At 38.9% G+C, this 19,441-nt stretch overlaps 2 protein-coding genes across 2 annotated transcripts; one reads left to right on the forward strand and one right to left on the reverse strand.

The window, feature by feature from the left end:
* Positions 1-742: 742 nt before the first annotated feature.
* Positions 743-4,432, forward strand: LOC131431369 (uncharacterized). Its single transcript, XM_058597049.1, has 2 exons — positions 743-2,130; positions 2,193-4,432. The coding sequence occupies exons 1-2, from the start codon at positions 1,035-1,037 to the stop codon at positions 2,723-2,725; spliced, it is 1,629 nt and encodes a 542-aa protein (XP_058453032.1). The 5' UTR covers positions 743-1,034; the 3' UTR covers positions 2,726-4,432.
* A 78-nt stretch (positions 4,433-4,510) lies between these two features.
* Positions 4,511-18,162, reverse strand: LOC131431377 (fatty-acid amide hydrolase 2-B-like). The gene is made up of 5 exons (XM_058597060.1): positions 17,295-18,162; positions 7,243-7,456; positions 6,849-7,178; positions 5,096-5,664; positions 4,511-5,028 (listed from the first exon to the last, which is right to left on the reverse strand). The coding sequence occupies exons 1-5, from the start codon at positions 17,466-17,468 to the stop codon at positions 4,759-4,761; spliced, it is 1,557 nt and encodes a 518-aa protein (XP_058453043.1). The 5' UTR covers positions 17,469-18,162; the 3' UTR covers positions 4,511-4,758.
* Between the last annotated feature and the right edge of the window lie 1,279 nt (positions 18,163-19,441).

Genomic DNA, 19,441 nt, shown 5'->3' on the forward strand with positions numbered 1-19,441 from the left:
ATTGTATACAACATCGTCAATCTGGTACATGGTGTTGCAAAAACTCACTGCCTCAACAGCATAATTTTTTCACCATGTTTTCGGAAATATGTTCAACAATTTATGATAAAATTTTCAGTAGCATTGAATAACCACGAATAACTCAAAATTTTAGCTTTCTAAAATGTTTGGTTTCAACGAGTATTTAAGAGGAACACTTATTGCTCGGTCGATGGTTTTGATGTAGTGACATTGCATTTTCGGGTTTTCTTCCATTATTGTAATTGAAAAGTCGTCAGTCATATAATAATTTCTGGAAAGGGTAGATTCATTTATTATGAAAGAATCGAATCGTTTGAATTTGCACATTCGCAAACAATCTATGTGCTTTTGACTAGAATAAGTTTTTAGTTAGGTGCATCCACCATGATCAAAAATTTGTATTTATTAAGTGATGGCTGGAATATCTCAATTGCAAATAGTTGCGGTCACTTTATGTACATTTTAGGGCACTATCAGAAATGCATCTCAACCGAATGTCAGTGAGAACTAATTATAGATCAGAACTGATCGTATCATAAGACATCATTAGTTAATCTATTAACAAAATGGTAACTTTTCTCATCTGTGCAGCTCAGTTTTGCCAAACCAATCGCACCACTGGAAAATATTCCAGCTTAGTGTTCTTTCATTATGAATGACGCTAGAGACGGAACGAATTCATTGAAATCCGAACCAACCAGGTTTTCGCTTCATTAGTTTCACTCGAAAAAATAAAGACCAGCATAGAAGCAGCAAGCAGCGAAAGCTAGATACTTCACCGTGTCCGGAGCGAATGTGTGTGTATGTCGTAGTCGACTTGTAAGGATTCTCGACTCATTGCAGGCAGGGCTCAATCCACAAAAGGATCCATGCATTTATGTTGTGATAGTATCTGCGTGCAAGCCGTTGGATTCATCCCAGTGGGGGTGCGAGGCTCACCAGTGCGTTAGCCCTGATGACGGGAACCGCTTCCTTCATTCGATCGTCGATGTCCCAGCGGACTGTTCGGTAGTATGGCGATCCGTGATAGTAGTAGAATTAAACCAGGCACCTGCAAAGGGTTCATTGATCGAGAAGAGGAAGATTTTCTCGAGCAGCATCGGACGCGTCGAGTTTTGGCAACCCCACCCAGTTCCAGCGATCATGGCGGAGCGAAAAAGTTGTCCCTGTTCTTTGCCAGCCTCTGTGTAATCGATCTCTTCGGAGTGTTCCCGATTGTGGCACTGCCCAAATCGATTATTTCATGTGGATTATATGGAATACCGTTAGTGCTGTTTGTGATAACGTTGCAAATCTACACTGCCACAATACTAGGCCGTTGTTGGACGATCGCGGAAAAACTGGACCCTTCGATCGTCGTCAAAAATCGATATCCGTATGCGGCGATCGCGGAATTCGCCTACGGCAAGCGAATGAGTTTGTTTGTGACCATTCTGTTGGATATGACCGTGTTCGGTGGTGGAATTCCAAATCTGCTGGTGGCCTCACAAAACCTACAGCTTCTCGGATCCAGAGTCAGTGCGGGGAGCTTCGAGTTCTCATTCTGCTACTGGCTGGTGTTGATTGGAATGTTTCTTTGTCCGATCATGTGGCTGGGAAGCCCTAAGAATATGCGAGCACTGGCCAGTGTTTCAGTCGTCGTATGCACCAGTGTTGCCGTGTTAACGTGGTTCTCAATTGGAGCTGACACACCTCCGAATACCGGGAATGACACTAGCCCGCAAACGGATGAGTTTATACCTTTCAAAGGAATCGAGCTAGCGTTACCGTCCTGGATCAAACTGCTAAAAGCTTACGGGATAATTGCATTCCAGTTCGACATTCATCCCATGTTACTTACGATCCAAGTAGATATGGAACACAAACGAAAGATCGGGAAAGCGGTGTTCTTGGGTTTGATGGCCACATGTTCGCTCTCGGCTGTTACCACCATTCTTGCCGCCTACCGGTACGGGATGGATACCACAAACAACGTGCTACGAATACTGCCCAAAAGTTGGTCACTGTACGTAACTATTCTGTTGGTAACACTGCAACTGTGCTTGTCCAGTGCAGTTGGCAACTCGGCACTCTTTCAGCATGTTGAGGACGTACTCGGTGCATCTAGAGGTTTGTTGATTTATCATTAATCACTATTTGGATTTGTTATTAGTATAGTTTTGAACTTGTAGACTTCACAATAAAACGTTGCATCATTCGATCGAGTCTCGTTTGGCTGGCAGTTCTGATAGCGGAGCTATTGCCTCGTTTCGACGTTGTGATGGGCATCATCGGAGGAACTCTAACTGGGCCACTGATATTCATTCTACCGCCACTGTTCTACCAGAGAATATCTAACCTGGAAGCCGTATGTTACCGTGAGATGGAACGAATTCAAACTCAGGATGCGACTGATGATCGCGAACCACCAGCCGCATTCGAAAGTGTTTACGGATCTACTGGTCAAACACCGTCGGCCGTAGCATTCCGTAGGAGAACGCAACATCGAACAAAGTTGGCCGTGCAGTGGTCGCGTTGGGTCGATCGGATCAAGTTTTGGTCTCACTGCATGCGTAGCGATTGTATCCTAGCGGCGTCCGTGATCATGTTCGGGATCGGCGCCACGCTTAGCTCCACTTACTACAATATATTCGACGTGAAGGACATTGGAACCAGTTTCTGGAAATCCTGTGCGGCAAATATTACCCTTGTCAGTGATTTATGATTCGATTTACGATAGTAATAGAAATTATAGGATCCAATTATATGGTTGTACGAAAGGAAGGGTTGAATGGTTTTGTTTATTTACTATTTCACGTATTTTAACGTAGACCTAACAGAATTGTAAATTACACTAAAACCATCATAAACACGTCACAATAATCGAAAGAGAAAGTAAACAGAGAAACTGTCACTTGCTCATATGACCATTTGAAAAAATCAACCGAGATTTGATTTCTTCTTGAGTGCCTATAAGCAGAGTCACAACAACCAGAGCTAATAAAAGAGTAACTAAGTGTGTTTGTATGTTTGCCTTTCGTACGTTACTGATGTAACAGGCGTTATTTGTTATAAATTCTTAGTGTTGCATGCGTTATTTTTCGTAGGTTAGAGGTGTTAGGGAGCGTTACATGCGTATCTTTTTTTTTAGTTATTGGCGTTATGAAGCATTACTTGTGTTACTTTTTGTATGTTATAGGTGTTACAAAGCGTTATATGCGTTACTTTTTTGTGAGTTATAAGCATTACGAAGCGTTACATACCTTTCCTTTTTAAATTTAAAAATGATGCGTTATGAAGCGTTACATGCATTACTTTTTTATAAATTATAGGTGTTACAAAACGTTACATGCGTTACTTTTTTATGGATTATATGCGTTACGAAGCGTTACATGCGTTACTTTTGAGATTACTACGTTACTACTTTGGGATATAGGCGTTACGAAGCGTTACATGCGTTACTTTTTTGTGGATTGTAGGTTTACGAAGCGTTACATGCGTTACTTTTTTGTGAGCTATAGGCGTTACGAAACGTTACATGCGTTACTTTTTTATGGGTTATAGGCGTTACGTTTTTGTGGGTTATACGCATTACAAAGCGTTAAATGCGTTACTTTTTTATGGGTTATAGGCGTTACGAAGCATTAAATGCGTTTCGGTGTCAGGAAAGGTTGTGTGTATTTTTTTGTACTTACTGATGTAACAGGCGTTATTTGTTATAAGTTTAAGGTGTTACGAAGCATCATGTTTTTGTAAATTGTAAATGTTACAAAGCGTTATATGGGTATTTTTTTGCTAATTACGGACGTTACGAAGCATTAATTTTTTGTAAGTTATTGATGCACATTTTATTTTTTCAGAGGTGGTTTGAGCTTGAGCGATTTTCTTAATTGTAGATTCAAATGAAAAATCTCAGATTTCCAAAGGTTGCTGTTGACATTCGCCCTTATTCTGAATAACGACGTATTGATTTTTCGATCGAATGTGGTTCGATCGAATCATAGCTACCTTTGATTTTGCAAGCGTTATGAAGAATACAAATGAAATACGAGCGAAAAAACGATACGACGTTATTCAGAATAAGGGCGATTTATTCGGATCCAAATTTCGATTTCGCAAAGTGGGATCAAAGTGTTTTTTTGCTTCAAGTGAATTAGAGTAAAATGGGCCTCTTTTCAAAACGGAAACGAGAAAGATGAACACTGAAATTTTATGATTCATGAATATCGTCGTAGAAATAGAAACAAATGGAGATCTTTTTCGTAGGAATAGAAACAAATGGAGATCAGTTTACACCCTAACTGCTATCAAACCGTTTTTTATTCGAAGCTAGTTTCAAACCTAAATTCAATGTCATTTTCGAGTCACCCTGAAACTTGACGAGCAAATCGAAGTACGTATCGTAGAACCGTCTTAGGCCACAATTTTTCAAAATAAAATGGGCTCAGATAACGCTGCAGTTAGAAAAGATCCACCTTTCGTCAGACTTTGTTCGACAAAAAAACTAAACTACAAAATCTCATTTCGATTTATTGCATTCTTCCCATATCACATTTAAATGCTATTCATATTGTACACTTTATCTGGCTCTAGATAAAATAAAAATCCATAAGGCATCTCGATTAACCGACGACCACGCGTTTTGATTTCCGGTTAGTATCACATATCTACAATCAAACAATAACTCGACGAACGTTACCCACAAATTGCAGTTACCCGAACACTAGCAAACATCCAACCCAAGAAAGTACTGCTGCACTACGGCGCCTTCCAACCACCGAACGCTGCCTCCAGTTCCCGAGCGATACAGAGACTCAGCCGGTCCTGATAAGGAGCGGACACTATCTGAATACCGATAGGGAGACCCTCGCGATTGAATCCCAATGGAACGTGAGTCCCTGGTAGACCCAATGCGTTAAAAAGCATCGTGTAGGTAACGCCTGTGATGTGACCGAAGGATTCGTAATGACGCAGGGCGGGCTTCGGATAAGTTGGCAAGAACAGGACTCCGTCGGTACCAAGTGTGTCCTAAAAAATGTAGTTTATGGTTGAAAAATATCAGACTTTTATACGTAAAAAGTCGACAAAAACTCACAATCATTTGTTTCTTCAGTTCCTGCAATTTCTGCAGATAAAGTTGCTGTTCCTTCGGAGAGAAGAGATGCTTGGTATTGAATAGAATGTAGAACACGATGGCAGCTAGAGTGAATCGTGACTTTCCGATAATGGATTTTCCCAGCTCAATTACCAAACTGTGCTTCTCTTTCGGATTTTCTCTGTTGTCGAACATGTTGGGAACATCCTCGAGTGCCTGGAGCGTACACATCGCCATCTCGAGACACTCGCTCATATGGTCAAATTCCGCCCGTTCGGTGTGCAGACCGTGATCCTTGAAGTACTGCACCGCCCGGTACATGGCGATCTTGATTTCTTCTTCGACCGGAACAAACCCAACGTTGAACCCGATATCCTCCATGTAGTGAATCCTGATGTCTTTGGTGTAGACCGTCTCGTCCAGACGAAGCTTGTAGGCTCGGGGACCGGCCATTATGTGCACCAGCGTCGGGAGGTCCTTCGCGTAGCGACACATTGGACCCACGGTAAGGAAGTTGGTAAATTTCTCGTCCGATGATGTAGGGAAATGGCCGTCGATCGATATCACACCTGAAACCGAAACAAAATAAAATTTCTGACAGTCGAAAAAAAATCTCATTTCTATCGGAACACCCGGATTCAAAGAGCATGGCATCCAACAACACAACACTAATTATAAATAATAAAATCATTAGTTTAAATCTAAGCCTTCAATTTTTAGACTTTCACTCTAATTCATTAATGTCGTTCTCGCTTGATGCCTAACTTAACCCAGTTTCCACCCTAACAGCTGTCAACCCGTTTGTTTGAGGCTAGTTTCGAACCTAGTTTCTACGTTGTTGAACGGAAATCAAGTCAGTTTCGAACCTTTATATGATTTTTATATTAGGTTTGCTCAAATCCCCGTTGCTAAGTGTGAAACCAACACAGTTTCGTGAAAAGTGTTTGTTTGAAGAAACTACCCTGGTTTAGTTTTCTCAAGCGAAAACGACATAAGAATATCTTTTCTAAGATTGACAGAAGTGATACAATTTTGCGTCTGATGCACACGCCTGCTGTGATTCGTACTTCAGTATAGGTAAACCAATTCTGGAAGCGAAAGCTTCACACAATCAATCAACTAATTAGAACAACTATCGATATTCGGAAGTGTGTTGGAAACGTGTCAGTATTATTCGTAATAACGTCAACCAAACCCTGACATCATTCTTTCGCCCGTTTTCCGGAAATATAGTATTATTTAAAAAATCTACAGTTCGTACAGTTGACTACAATCTGGACAAACTAGCAAAAAGGTCTCGTTTCAAATGTGGCGCTAGTGTGCCTCACTCTCCACGTACATTTCCATAAACAATCGGTAATTCTAGATAGGCAACCGTTCGCTCACAACTCCACTTCAAAGTGGATGTTGCTACATAATTTACTGGCTCTCAGAAAAGCATCAGCGAAATTGGCTAGAGGAATTACAGATAACATTGGTTTTCTTGCATGGGATCATGCAAATATTAACTAATTTAGTAACTCGAGTAACAAACATTGCGATATCGCAGTGCCAGTAGCAGATAACAAAATCAATATTCCGGACTTCGAACTGTGCTATCAATTAACTGATAATGTTAAAACCAATGAAAACATTCACCAAACGGTCGATGCCAGCCGAAATCTCGCTTGATTTGATAACCTTGTTAGCAGTCAAATGTCCACAGAGAAAGAGAGAGACAAAAATAATGTTTGCCTTGCACTCGGGTACTCACCGGCCGTTGGTTTGTGTCCGAAAATGCCATTAAACAGTGCCGGTACCCGAATCGACCCGGCCACATCGCTACCGACACCAAACAATGACGCACCGGCAGCGATAAGTGCCCCTTCACCGCCCGAAGATCCTCCCGCCGTTCGACGGTTATCGTACGGATTGAGTGTCCGTCCCGTGATGTGGTTGTACGACTCCCAGCTCAGGCAGTATTCCGGCGTGTTGGATACCAACAGTGGGATACAGCCGGCAGCTCGCAGATGTGCTACCGCTTCGCCATCGGAGCTCGCCTTGATTCCCTGACGGGGAAGAGAGCCTCCGGTCAGCACAGCACCTGCAAATGATGTTTAGAGCTTATCGTTATTGCCGAACCGTTCCCGAAGATAACCCTGTCTCACCTTTGAGTGAACAGCTTTCCTTTACCGTAAATGGAACACCCAACAGCGGATAGGTTTTGATAAGCCAAATGGTTTGCATATTGGCAATCATTTCATCCACCTTCCGTGCTTCCTCTAAGGCCGCCGTAAAACGCTCTTCCACCACTGCATTGATTAGTGGATTCACCTCTCGAATCCGTTCGATGTAGGCCCGTACCACATCCTCCGAACGGAGCTGTGAAAACAAACAGAAAAAAAACACATGTCGTAATTACTATTCAAACCCGTTAATCTCTGCGACGTAACGCGAGTACTAATTGAGCACGCCTCCTTCTAGTTTTATTTTTCTTCACTTTTCGGGTGATGACTCGAAGCTTTACAGCTTAACAGCCGACAGTCGCTGGTCCACTTGATCAAGTTCATGGTCAAACACCGACTCAAGAAGTGCTTCTTGCGTCGGATACTACTGCGTTTAACAGATTGATAATCGGGTGTACAGTTTCATGTAGGGGGATTGGACCATTAATGGAGACACTCAGTGGGACGCGGCTCAACCGTTCGCTTGACAAAGTAACCATTGATTAGAAGTTTCAAAGTAGCGTCGAATGCGTACACTCGAACAAAGTGATCTTAGAAAGTCATATAAACGAATTGTGACTTTCATACATAAGGACTATTAACGTGTTCCATAAGTTTGTCCCACTTCCGAGTTGCACCCCTGGTCTGTAGATGAAAGAAAGACGTAGTCCTATGTCAATGCAGCACAAAAAATGATCGATTTTCATCTCAATTTCGAACCAAATCATTGAACAAAGATAACAGATCGCACTGTATCTCCTATTTGACATATAGTATCATTAAATTCACAGGAATTCCAGTCTACGTCAACGATCGCAACTCAACGACGGATCATCATCGACAACGTAAACAGGACTGACCAAAAACACTGCCGCACAGTAGCGTCCACCGTTGCAAACAAAACAATTTCCCCTATGCCGGTTGGTCGGTCGGTCGGTCGGGTCGAACGGGTTCTACGGCCTTCATTATCGGCTCATTATCCATTTAACCGGACGAATTGTTTTTCTTGCACTCGTTCGGCGCGGAATATGTCCGGGTAATGCACAACCACGACGCGGTGCTACACGTCTGCTGTTTTTTTTCGCTTGCCATGTAATTGCCACCTTTACGAGCTAATGTTTGCATCTTTCATTTTTTTGTGTGTTTGTTTTTTGGCGAGAATCAGTACCGGTAATTGAGCTCACATGGACAGTGCGAATTATTTGGTTGAGTATAATTTGAATTTATTTCTGTTTTGATTACTTTTGTTCGGTAGAAAGATCAGATAGAATTGTGTTCAGAGTAGAGATCACTCCTTTTGAATGTGATCATCGCTTCCAATGTTTTGTTCTGTAATATTTAGGTATGTAGAAGAAAAAAATTGAACGAAGATACCTCCTAAGAATAATTGCTAACTAATGACACATTCCAGAACATCGGAATTAAAAGATCCTTGTAAGTCTAGTGAATTCATAAACGTGAGAAAAAGTAATAACTTTGCATCGAGAATCATCGTCAATCATTCCGTTTTATTATCCAGTCGATTGTGTAATCAAATCGGTTTATACATAGTACGATTTGAACTTGAGCCGTTGAAAATTTCACTTCACATAGCTATTCGCATTAGTATTGAAATTGATGGTGAACTCCTGACCCAGACGAAGACATAGGATGTTAATTAGTGACGTGACTTACAGGTGGTAATCGCCATCGGTTTTTGTTTGGCATATCCTGCCAACAGTAATGTACGAGACTGAGACGTCAAGTAGCGCAAAAGTTTGTGCTGCATTGGCGATTAAATGCAAAACTGAAAACTACTCTACGCATCCTATGATTGCATTGACCAATCTGATTAAAAGAAAATTTCTATTTGAAGTTTCATGTGAAGTTGTGAAATGTTAATAAAAGACGCCCCTTTCCGGATTTTACCAAATAACATAATTCGAAAACATCCCAAGCGGAAAATTAACTGATTAAATTCGGGACTAAATGAACCAATAAAAAAATCAACGACGGGCGAAAGCATTTGACATACACGGAACGACCGAAATTAGCTGTGCGCCTAATTCGTATTACTGAATTCGAATTAGTTGATTTTAACAACAAAATTTCCAAAATAACTATAGAATTAGTTCAAATTGAGAATTTAGTTTGCTGAAAAAACTCTTATTTTAAAAGAATGTGTTTAGTTGGCGAATATCCTGGACACAAACCAGCAATATTTCAATCCAACACGAAATTCTCATTGACAACTAATTTTTGTCTAAAATCAGAAAATTTGTCTTTATTTTACTATTACCATCATTTCTGAAGGACAGAACAAAGAAAACGAAAATGATATTGGTTTTATTAACAAGAGTCGATTTCGCGAAGTCGAATGAAGAAAACAGCGATTTAGAAGAACAAAAATTAAAAAGAAGTTTATGTTTCGTTTATGTCTTTTTCTCCAATACAACATCGTATTTATACCTGGCAATATAGAAAAGACAACCGCGATTGAAATGTTTTTCGGTGGTAGTGTGCTATCTAGTTGCTAGTAGTCATTACGGTGTTAACGTTTTTTTCGGGGACAGTGCGCCATATAGTTGCAAATTGGAGAAGCCAATTCAACCATTTATGTTGGTTGAAAATAACGTTTTATTTCTCTAATTCAACTAAAAAATTAGTTAAATGAAAATGAAGTGTGCCTTAGCTAAGAAATGACAGCACGTTGAATTGGTGAATTCAACTAAAAAAATATCCATTTCAACAAATATTTTATTATTATTAAGGGAATGAGAATTAAAAAAATCAAAATTAGCAAAAGTAAGATTTTTTTGTTGTCTCAAAAAATAAATCAAAAAATCAACTAATATTTTCGCCAAAATGCTGATTTCGGTCTTTCCGTGTATCAATGTCAATCAGGATAATCGAGCCAGCGACTAGACGTTTACTGTTTCGGTTCAATTAATCATTGAACTCCGACTGACGGTGAACCGAGTTCATCAAGGGGTCCTATTTGAATGGTATATGAAAAATCATAGACCATTCCATCTTGAGTTTATCCAAAGACAGTTTAAATTTTGTAATCCGCTTATCCCACATTATTTCGTATCATTCTACTTGACTGTTGTCACTCCAATCCAAACCAAACTATGCACAAATAGCATTTCTAAAAGTCCATTCAAGATAAGCCAAAACAGAACTAATCCGATATCCAATTGCGGAGTGCCGCCTTCAATACTTCTACAAACTATATCTTCAGAAAATGTCATGTTATCAAGTTTTTTTTAATAAAATTATGTTATCAAGTTGTTTAAGTTTTAATTTCGACAAATCAGTAGCACATTTCTCTTTGAACTTACACTACAATCATGGAATTAATTATGATATTACCGTTTTGACGGACACCTCGTACGCTGTCAACACCTCAATTACATTCCCTACCCGAAGGCGTGAGGTAACTTTCCGTCAAATGAACTATTACCCTTCAAAGTACACACAAAGAACGGTGAGCATCGTCGTTACGTTTGCTATAATGCTATAGGCTATAGTGCAGTACAGATATCGTGACCGGTATTTATATTAACCTACTTGAGTGTTCGCACTTGGGGCACCTCCCCCATTCGTTGGATTTGAATCGATTCCATAATTGCCGGTAGACGATAGACGACAGTCTTAGAAATAGAATAATCAATAATGTTTGGAAAGGAGGGACACAAAGAAGAAGAAGACGTCGGTCACGAAGGTTACGCCGAAACAGTGTCCTTTTGTTGTTTCGAGTGAAACTATTAAACAGGTCACATAAATCAAGCACTTCGTGTAATCAACCGGTGTCGGCCAAAAACGTACATTTTGAATAATCAAAATCGTTTCTAGGGCACAAGAATAACAATAAAATATTAGTAAACTTATTGTGATCTTCATTAATAATACTTATTTTATAATGTAGTATTGCATAGTTTGATTAAAAGAAAATGAAACTTGACTGTATATCAGTATTTTATAAAGTTTACCCGGATTTCAGGAGAAGAATCTCCCAAAAAACGCCGAATAGGTAGTTATATATCCTTACTCTAGACCTTCTTAATCTAGATTAGTCATCGTATTTAACCGAAGCCCCATCTTTTTTTTTCGGAAAGTACATCGAAGTACTCACGTCAGAGAAGTTACAATTTTTTTTTGCTGTGCAACCATTGAACGTACCATTATTGGAACCGGTTACTTCTGCGTTCTTTCAGCAACGCAATTATTCTACAGAGCAAGAACATTCTAACAGCTAATTGAAAACGTTTCCAACCGGTCGCTCCGGTGTGATCGGATGCTGTGGTGTCGGTCATGCTGTCTGTCGTGTAGAGCTTTTTTTTTGTAGGAACGTTCTCGTTTTTTTCAATAGTTCGAATTTATAAGTTCGATACGCAGTCTTTTGTGACTTTATACTGATACAATAGAAAATTTAGGAATATAATTAGTATTTTTACCCCGAGATAATGAAATGGTGGTAGGCTTGATATTTCCCATGGAACTAGAATATTGCCATCACAAAAAGAAAAGCGAAATATTTTGAATATGAATAATAATTATGTTTGAAAAATGTCCTTGATATTTTAAAATCATAAATGCAATTTGATATCATGGTTAAAGAAACCAATTGTCTTTGAATGAAATAATACAGCCCGAAGCGGGACAGGTCTCCGTAGTTTGATGTTAAAACCGTTCGGTTAAGACCTATCTTGAATGGATACTATTAGAATTAGGTTATACTAGCCAAACTACAAATATTTGACACGAAAATAATTGCCAGATCTCTCAAAATATTCATTGGAGTTGGTAGAATTCAAACAAGAACGTATTGATAATTTTGAATTTGATGATTTTTTTCTAAAATGTCTGCGAATTTCTACAAACCTTCAAGATTCGACAAGAGTACTGTCAAAGTAGCCGAAATTCGAAAGTGTCGTTCCCCATGATACAACATTACTTTTTTAATTTTATGTTTCATTTCTCTATTACTCAGGAGCTGGAGTCCAGTAGGAGATTGATAGTACCTGTTATCTTTCTCCGAACAGGACCAGTCTAAGGTCGTATGGAATCCGGCAGCAAAAAAATTAATAAAGAATAGATCAACTGGGTTCCTGCTTCCTTGTCGTAAAAAGTGACAATTGCAGGAGTTTTTTTTCCTTCAGTTATCATATTTTTTTCAACGTTTTACATCTGGTTGCTCTATTTTACTTAATTATCTATTCATTCAAACTTTTTTTTTAGTTTTTCCTATAATTTTACACCAAAAAGATTTCTTATCTATTTGAATCTACCTTTTTCATATCATATTATAAATTGAATGATAAAAATCAGCTATCGCGAAGTTACATTCATATTACAGTGTTGATAACAGAGATAACATAGCTCGGTATACTGTGTAAATAGTAGGAAAAATTTTATTTGTTCGATCACCTATAAATGTATGATCATTTAACTCCTGTTTACCGATAGGAGAGGTTATGTATCACACTCCAGAAGTAAATAAATTAATACTTTTTTCTCGGCAGCTGGCTGCCCAGATCAACTAATATAACCAATTAACCATTTTTCGTTGTAAATAGTAATAATATAGTGGAAATAATAAACACTTTAGACACGCGTGAAGTCTGTTGAGTTGCGCTTGGTAATTTAAAATGGTTTGATGAAACTAACAAAAACTTAGCCGTGCGTCAAAAACAAAGGTTTTTTTCATCCGGTTTATGCCTTTAAAGTTTTTCTGGAATCTGTCGCTGTGGAATGCAGCATGGATCTGGTCGCCCATAATGTTCAAGTTGTAACAACAGAAGGCTTGCCACACGAGATATATTTTTGCGAAATTCTCCATCTTACTTTGTTTTGCTGTTAAAATTCTGCCTTTGTCAGTATTTTTATGTTTAGCTTCCGCGGTCGTACGCCGGCCGACTTGTTCTGTTGATCGTTGGGATTTGAAGCTCGGTTTTTAGCTCGATGCGCGGTTTCAGCCATACTCCCATTTCAACTCTGGGATGGAGTGGTTCTTCTTCTGGCGTTTAATTTCACCCAGACCTAGTCTGTATGGCTATGGAAAAACGTTAGCCAAATTTAACATTTTTTTTCAATTTGATGTGTGAGTAGTTCGAATTTTCGTGAAGCGCGAACAAAATTGATAGGTTTCGATGCCATTTTCTTAACTGAAGAGCAAGTGTCAACATCAACCAGCAGGAGTGGTGTTTTTAACTATGAGTGTACAGATTTTTTAATGCACCATGAAAAATGCGTGAAATTGAAGTTGACAAATTTTACTTCGTAACCCTCTTTAAGCACTTAATCTTTCTACACCGGTGAGAAATATATCAGCATAAGGACTTCATCTGTTTTTCGTTTACAAACCGACCGTATCCAGTAGAGATAGGCAAAACAGCTCATTTCAAAGAATCGTTCAGTGATGCAGAGTTCTATTGAAAGAACTAGTTCTCCAGAGCCGTTCGTTCGTTCTTTTCATAGTTGGTTCAATTGTTCAAATACTAAACGAGAACTTAGTTTTGTTAGGTTAAGTGAGAAAATTAAAAAGGTCCCACATGTTAGAATTGAGATTTCGTGATGAAGTTTTCTTATTAGAGAACTACCGTTCTCGAAAAAAAGATTGAGCTAGCAAAAGCAGGTCCCACGACTTTGAACTGAAGAACTATCGTTTTCGAAAAAAGAACTATTACTCATTCATTCTTTCAACAGAACTAGTTCTTTTGAACCGTTCGTGAACGAATTGCCCATCTCTAGTGTCCATATATCGTACTGAATATGAACAAAACACTTTGGCAACAGAGAATATAATGAGGCTAGCCATAATTTTGATGTTCAAATCGTCTTGTGTGTCCGAGAAACATAGCACGTTTCAAGATTTTCCCTCCGAATTCTTGTTAATTTCATAACTTATCTTTTGAATTATATATGGTTTTGAAGGAAGAATAATGTTTATTTAATTCAGTGCAGCAGCAACATTTGGATGAGGCATGCGTTAAAATTAATGTTGAAGGCGGTATAAAAACTTTGAATGCAAAACATTCGTTTTGGAAGAACCGGCTAAGAAAACTACAAATTGACCACTAACACGATAAAACTGTGAAACACCATTGAAGGATCGTTTTTGGGAGCTTTCGTCGCGACTGCTAATAAGATGTGAGGTACTGAATCCCCTAGTTATTAATAACGTCGAAAGGCTAGTTGAGCTTCAATCTCAAACAAGATTCATGACAGTATATTTTAACCATAAGTCACAGGAAATCAACCCTTCAAGATATATTCCTATCCGTGTCAGCCTCCTAAATGTCCCTGACTCAACTTTATTTTTCGACACATCCATGCAGCGCGAAGTGCGTGGAACCCCGGATAATCTACGTTCGATGGAAATCCCAAAAATATGTTCAGGTAAGTTCAGGCATATTGACTCTGAGAAAATGTTTTTCACGAACGGATCACGAATTGAAGAGGCTACCGGGTTTGGTATATTCAACAATAATGTTTCGGCTTCATTTAGACTTCAAGAACCTGCATCTGTTTATATAGCAGAGTTAGCAGCAGTTCATTATAGTTTGAGTGTAATCGTCACATTATCTCCAAACCATTATTTTCTCTTCACAGATAGTCTGAGTGCAATTGAACCCATTCATTCAAACGCTGCTGGCAAAAATGAACCGTTTTTCTTGGGCAAAATAAAACGGTGCCTGAACGACATATTGAACAATAATTATCAAATCACAATAGTTTGGGTCCCGGCTCATTGCTCCATTCCAGGCAATGAAAGAGCCGATATTTTAGCCAAACGTGGTGCTATTGAGGGTGAAATTTGCCAGCTGGCTGGGATAAAGATGATCTGGGTCGGTGGATGCACTCAATTATTCCTAAAATATCGACTAAGGCATGGTTCAGGAGACTGGATGTGAGTAGGGACTTCATTCGTGTGATGTCCAGACTCATGTCCAATCACTACACGTTAGATGCACATCTCCTTCGAATTGGACTTTCCGAAACTAATCATTGTGCTTGTGGCGAAGGTTATCGCGATATTGATCATATCGTTTGGACATGCGTGGAGTATCGTGATGTCAGATCTCAACTAATAAACTACCTTGCGTACTCAAGGTAGACTATCCAATGTCCCAGTTCGAGACATTCTTGCTTGTCGTGACCTTACATACATGAAACTTCTTTATCATTTCATTAAATCCATTGGAGTTCCAATTTAAATTTTATTTTATGTTAGACTGTTTTCTCTTCCATGAGTTCAACCAATAGCCAACTATATGATATTTAATAAAAGTGATGAACTGATACAAACAAACCTGAAACAGTTATGAGATCATGTACAATTTAAATGTATTTTATTTAATGTAATTTGAAATAGAGACTCGCTTAAAGTACTATGTGTTGTGGATGCCACGGCGAAGAAAAACTTATGTATATTGCCTATGGAATTAACGTATTTATGAGAAAAAAAAACTGTAAAACACTCTCAGTAGCCGGCTACCCAGAGCAAAAAATACTTGAAATTATTATTAGGACATTTTAAAAAAAACCTTCCTGTGATGCATGTGGGAATGGAGAAGATTTCTCGATTGTCAGTAGCAACATGCATCGAACTAACGATCCTTCTCTTTCCAAGTAGATCTGCATTTGGACGTATTGATCAGTATAGTTTACACAATGTGAAACAACATTTTATTCCCAAACGTGTTGTTTCAGAAAAAAAAACATTTTGAAAGCTCAATTGGTCGTGATAAATAACGGAGTAGCAACACACGGGCGGTCTTGAATCTGACAAAGGAATACAAAAAAAAGGTTCAAATGAGGGATTCCCAGACTTATTTTGTCAAGCGCCTTTCTTACGAATGAAATAATTTACTAAATGTTCTAGTTTATCCACCAGCCTCCAACTTTCTTAATCAGTCTTCATTTCACGATTGCGAGCTGATATTTTCAATAATTCTGCAAATAGAAATTTTCTATTGGTTCTAATTAGAAGCCAATCTTGAAGTTCTTGTTGTTTGCATATGTCTAGCAATAATGCTATTTTACCCAAGTAACCGTAAGCATTAAGCGATAGCATTGAACTGGCATCAACACCAATACGTCATACATGTTGCATTGTAACCTTAACATTGCATATAAGCCAAATGTTTGAAATTGAAATGTAAAAAACACTGCAGTTATGTAGCATCATAGCTATCTCGGTGTGATTAAATATAGTTTATACAAAATATGCAACCCCAGTAACCAATAAGCACATACTAATGCCGCATTATGACAGCAAATAATCGCTAATTGGCATTTCAATCGCACTTGAGACTGAATTAATGCCGACTTTGGCAAAATATACGGCTATTCATAGATAATGAATTTATGATTTAGATTTACAACAGATGAGCTTTCAGATTGCAGATATAGAGCTATAAGCATTTTTGGTGCTCATAAAAGGCTATTTTAATGGCATTATAAGTGCTTACTGGTTACCTGGGAAGTAATGGCTATTTCATGCTATAAATATTCATTTAGTGCTATTATCGATCAGGTATAATGTTATAATTTCAATATATTTCTTACGATTTTTTTCCTGAAAATTTTTTACAGTTCAGTTTGAAAGACGAAAACATAACATTCCATTACAAGTATTTTACAGGGGGTAATTCTCTTTATGTATCAAACAGCGACGAAGAATTTTAACTAAAATAGTTATTACACTACACTCAATGTTTCATGAATTTCTAAGGTATTGGGCATAAAAATTTCGATTACGGAAATGTCGTTCCAAAAGCCGATTTTTTCAAACAAATTTTTGTCTTGATTTTTGAAGAATTTTGGCAACAAAAAAAATTTGTAGAATATATTGTGTACACGTTTTTGTTGTGCGTATGTTACACGAACGTACATTTGTCGAAGATAATACCAAACGAAAGAATGACAGTGCGTGTCCGCCATAAATCAACGGATGAAAACCACGCGTCTCCTTCGATCACACAACGGCAACCCCGCTCAACCCTTACCTCCTTGTTGCGAATTCGCTCCGCCAGGTCCACGGCCGAAATCTCCAGCATTTCATTTCGAATCTCCGGAAAAGGCGTCTTTCGCCGAGGTCCTCCAACGAATTTGATCAATGGTAGCAGCACAACGTTCAAAACCCGCAGCACAACGCCCAGCACTCGTAACCAGATTTGCATTTTGGTATCAAACTCGCCACTTTCTTGGAATCCTCCTCGTCAACTTCCTCTAAAAAATTAATCTGTTTGCGTCCGACTCGACACTTTCGCACTACGATGTTTCCGAGATAACTGGTACACATTGAAAGGAGGTTGCGATGGAGCACAGAATCGCTTCCTGATTAGGCAATCTCGGTTGAGCCCTAATCTGATTTGTGTTCTACTTGTTGAAACTTGTTTGTTCACAGCGACTAGTCGTTACAACATATTACAGCATTGTCTCGCAGATGGCAGTGCTCCAAACCTAAAGCAGTAGGCACTGTTAATGATCAGCACTAATAGAACTCTATATAATTAATCCTAGTGAGCGGTGACTTGTGATTCTAGCAAAGTTTCCACTAATCAAAAAATTTCCACTGTGCTTAGGTCGGTTGCATTCGCGAAACACTCCTACTCCGTTGTGCCCTCAGTCTTTAACCAGATTAGCACCGGCTTGATAGTTCCTTCAATCGAAACCGTTCCGAGTTAGTCTAGCACTTGGCACTGGGCTAGATTGTGTCGTTAAAGATTATCTATAGTTACGCTTCCCGCAAGTAGATTCGAACGGAAGATAGTGGCAGAAAGTTGCATTTAAAATGTACTCAGGGTCAGCAGCAGCCAGCCGGTCAAGAATCGGAACCGAGCCGCTCGCAGTCCAGCGACACACTGATTGAACGCGGAATTGCACGCCGCACGCCGCTGATTGCCGCAAGAAAGGCAAAGTAATAGCAAACGTACACGACGACCGTACGCATCGTTAGCTAGTTTACATGGAAGCATTTTTGTTATAGACGTACGGTGAATGAACTAGTTACGGATGTTTTTAACAACAAATTGAAGCGGAGAATTTCAATTTATTTATAGCAATACCTTTCAATAAAGTTTGACGCGAACAATGGAAAATGTTTTTGGAAGTATTTTGTTTCAAAAAAAGCATCAATTTTAATTATTACCATAAACTGGCTCACATACCCTGCTACTACACGCAGATAAAAATTGTTGTTAAAATAAACAAATACCGGTTCATCCCATCGGTCAACTGCCAACAAAAACTTCTAGTTTGATTCAACCATATTTTACTTCAAATAATCCTTGAAACAACCTGCTCCGAACAAGCGCATTTGTGTTTATATCCTGGTTCTAAACTTTCTGTTTTTGACATTAAACTGGCTAAACTAACATTTTTGTTATGATAAACAAAGTGGAATTTTCTGGGTGCATCAGCAAAAGGTTCTCCTGTACTATCGCCAGTGAGTAGGCATTCATCGCGCGCACGCTCGCACACATCAAGTCGTTCAATTATTACTATTATTATTCTTACCTAGCGATAATTCATGACAGAATGAATACAGATCGGCGACGTCGCGACTTCCAGCAGCTAGTAGGCCGTGATGGCACTTCACATTCACGCTGCACGCCTCGCGGTACTTCTGAGTAGGTACCTTCAAACGTGTGTGATGCGTACATCGGCAAACGCATGGGTTGCTATATGTGCTGCCTTCCCTCGATGGAGCTCAATCATGCTGAACAGGTCAGGTAATGACAGTTGGCCCTTCACAGTTATATCTATAGATTTATTGGAGTGTTTTGATGTGGAACACATTTCCATTTTCAAAGCGGAACTATACTTCACAGAAACAAAACAAAAATGAAAACGCACTGCAGAGTGGTCGGTTTTTAATTATTAATACTCAAAAATACATTTACGACATTTTTGTAACATTTGCTAAAACATACTTTGACAAACAGCTTTCAATGAGTCGATTTGTTCATTTTCAATGGTAAATAAAAAATATCAGGATGAGAGTGAACAAATGAATTATTTTTGCGTGGGCTTCAAGACTTCATTTAATACATCTCGTGTTGTCTGTTTCGTGTCAAATATGTTTGTCGTTCCTGTGCGATGTGCATCTTCAATATGAAATTTGCAAGTGTTTTTTGATAACAGCTAATAG

Source organism: Malaya genurostris, chromosome 1 (genome assembly GCF_030247185.1).
Source record: "Malaya genurostris strain Urasoe2022 chromosome 1, Malgen_1.1, whole genome shotgun sequence".
Lineage (NCBI taxonomy): Eukaryota > Metazoa > Arthropoda > Insecta > Diptera > Culicidae > Malaya > Malaya genurostris.

Coding starts and splice junctions, on each gene's coding strand:
- LOC131431369 (XM_058597049.1), top strand. CDS start 1,035: ATGGCGATCCGTGATAGTAGTAGAATTAAACCAGGCACCTGCAAAGGG. Junction 2,131..2,192: donor CGTACTCGGTGCATCTAGAG/GTTTGTTGATTT, acceptor TTGAACTTGTAG/ACTTCACAATAAAACGTTGC.
- LOC131431377 (XM_058597060.1), bottom strand. CDS start 17,468: ATGCAAATCTGGTTACGAGTGCTGGGCGTTGTGCTGCGGGTTTTGAAC. Junction 7,457..17,294: donor AGCGAATTCGCAACAAGGAG/GTAAGGGTTGAG, acceptor TTGTTTTCACAG/CTCCGTTCGGAGGATGTGGT. Junction 7,179..7,242: donor GGAAAGCTGTTCACTCAAAG/GTGAGACAGGGT, acceptor CATCATTTGCAG/GTGCTGTGCTGACCGGAGGC.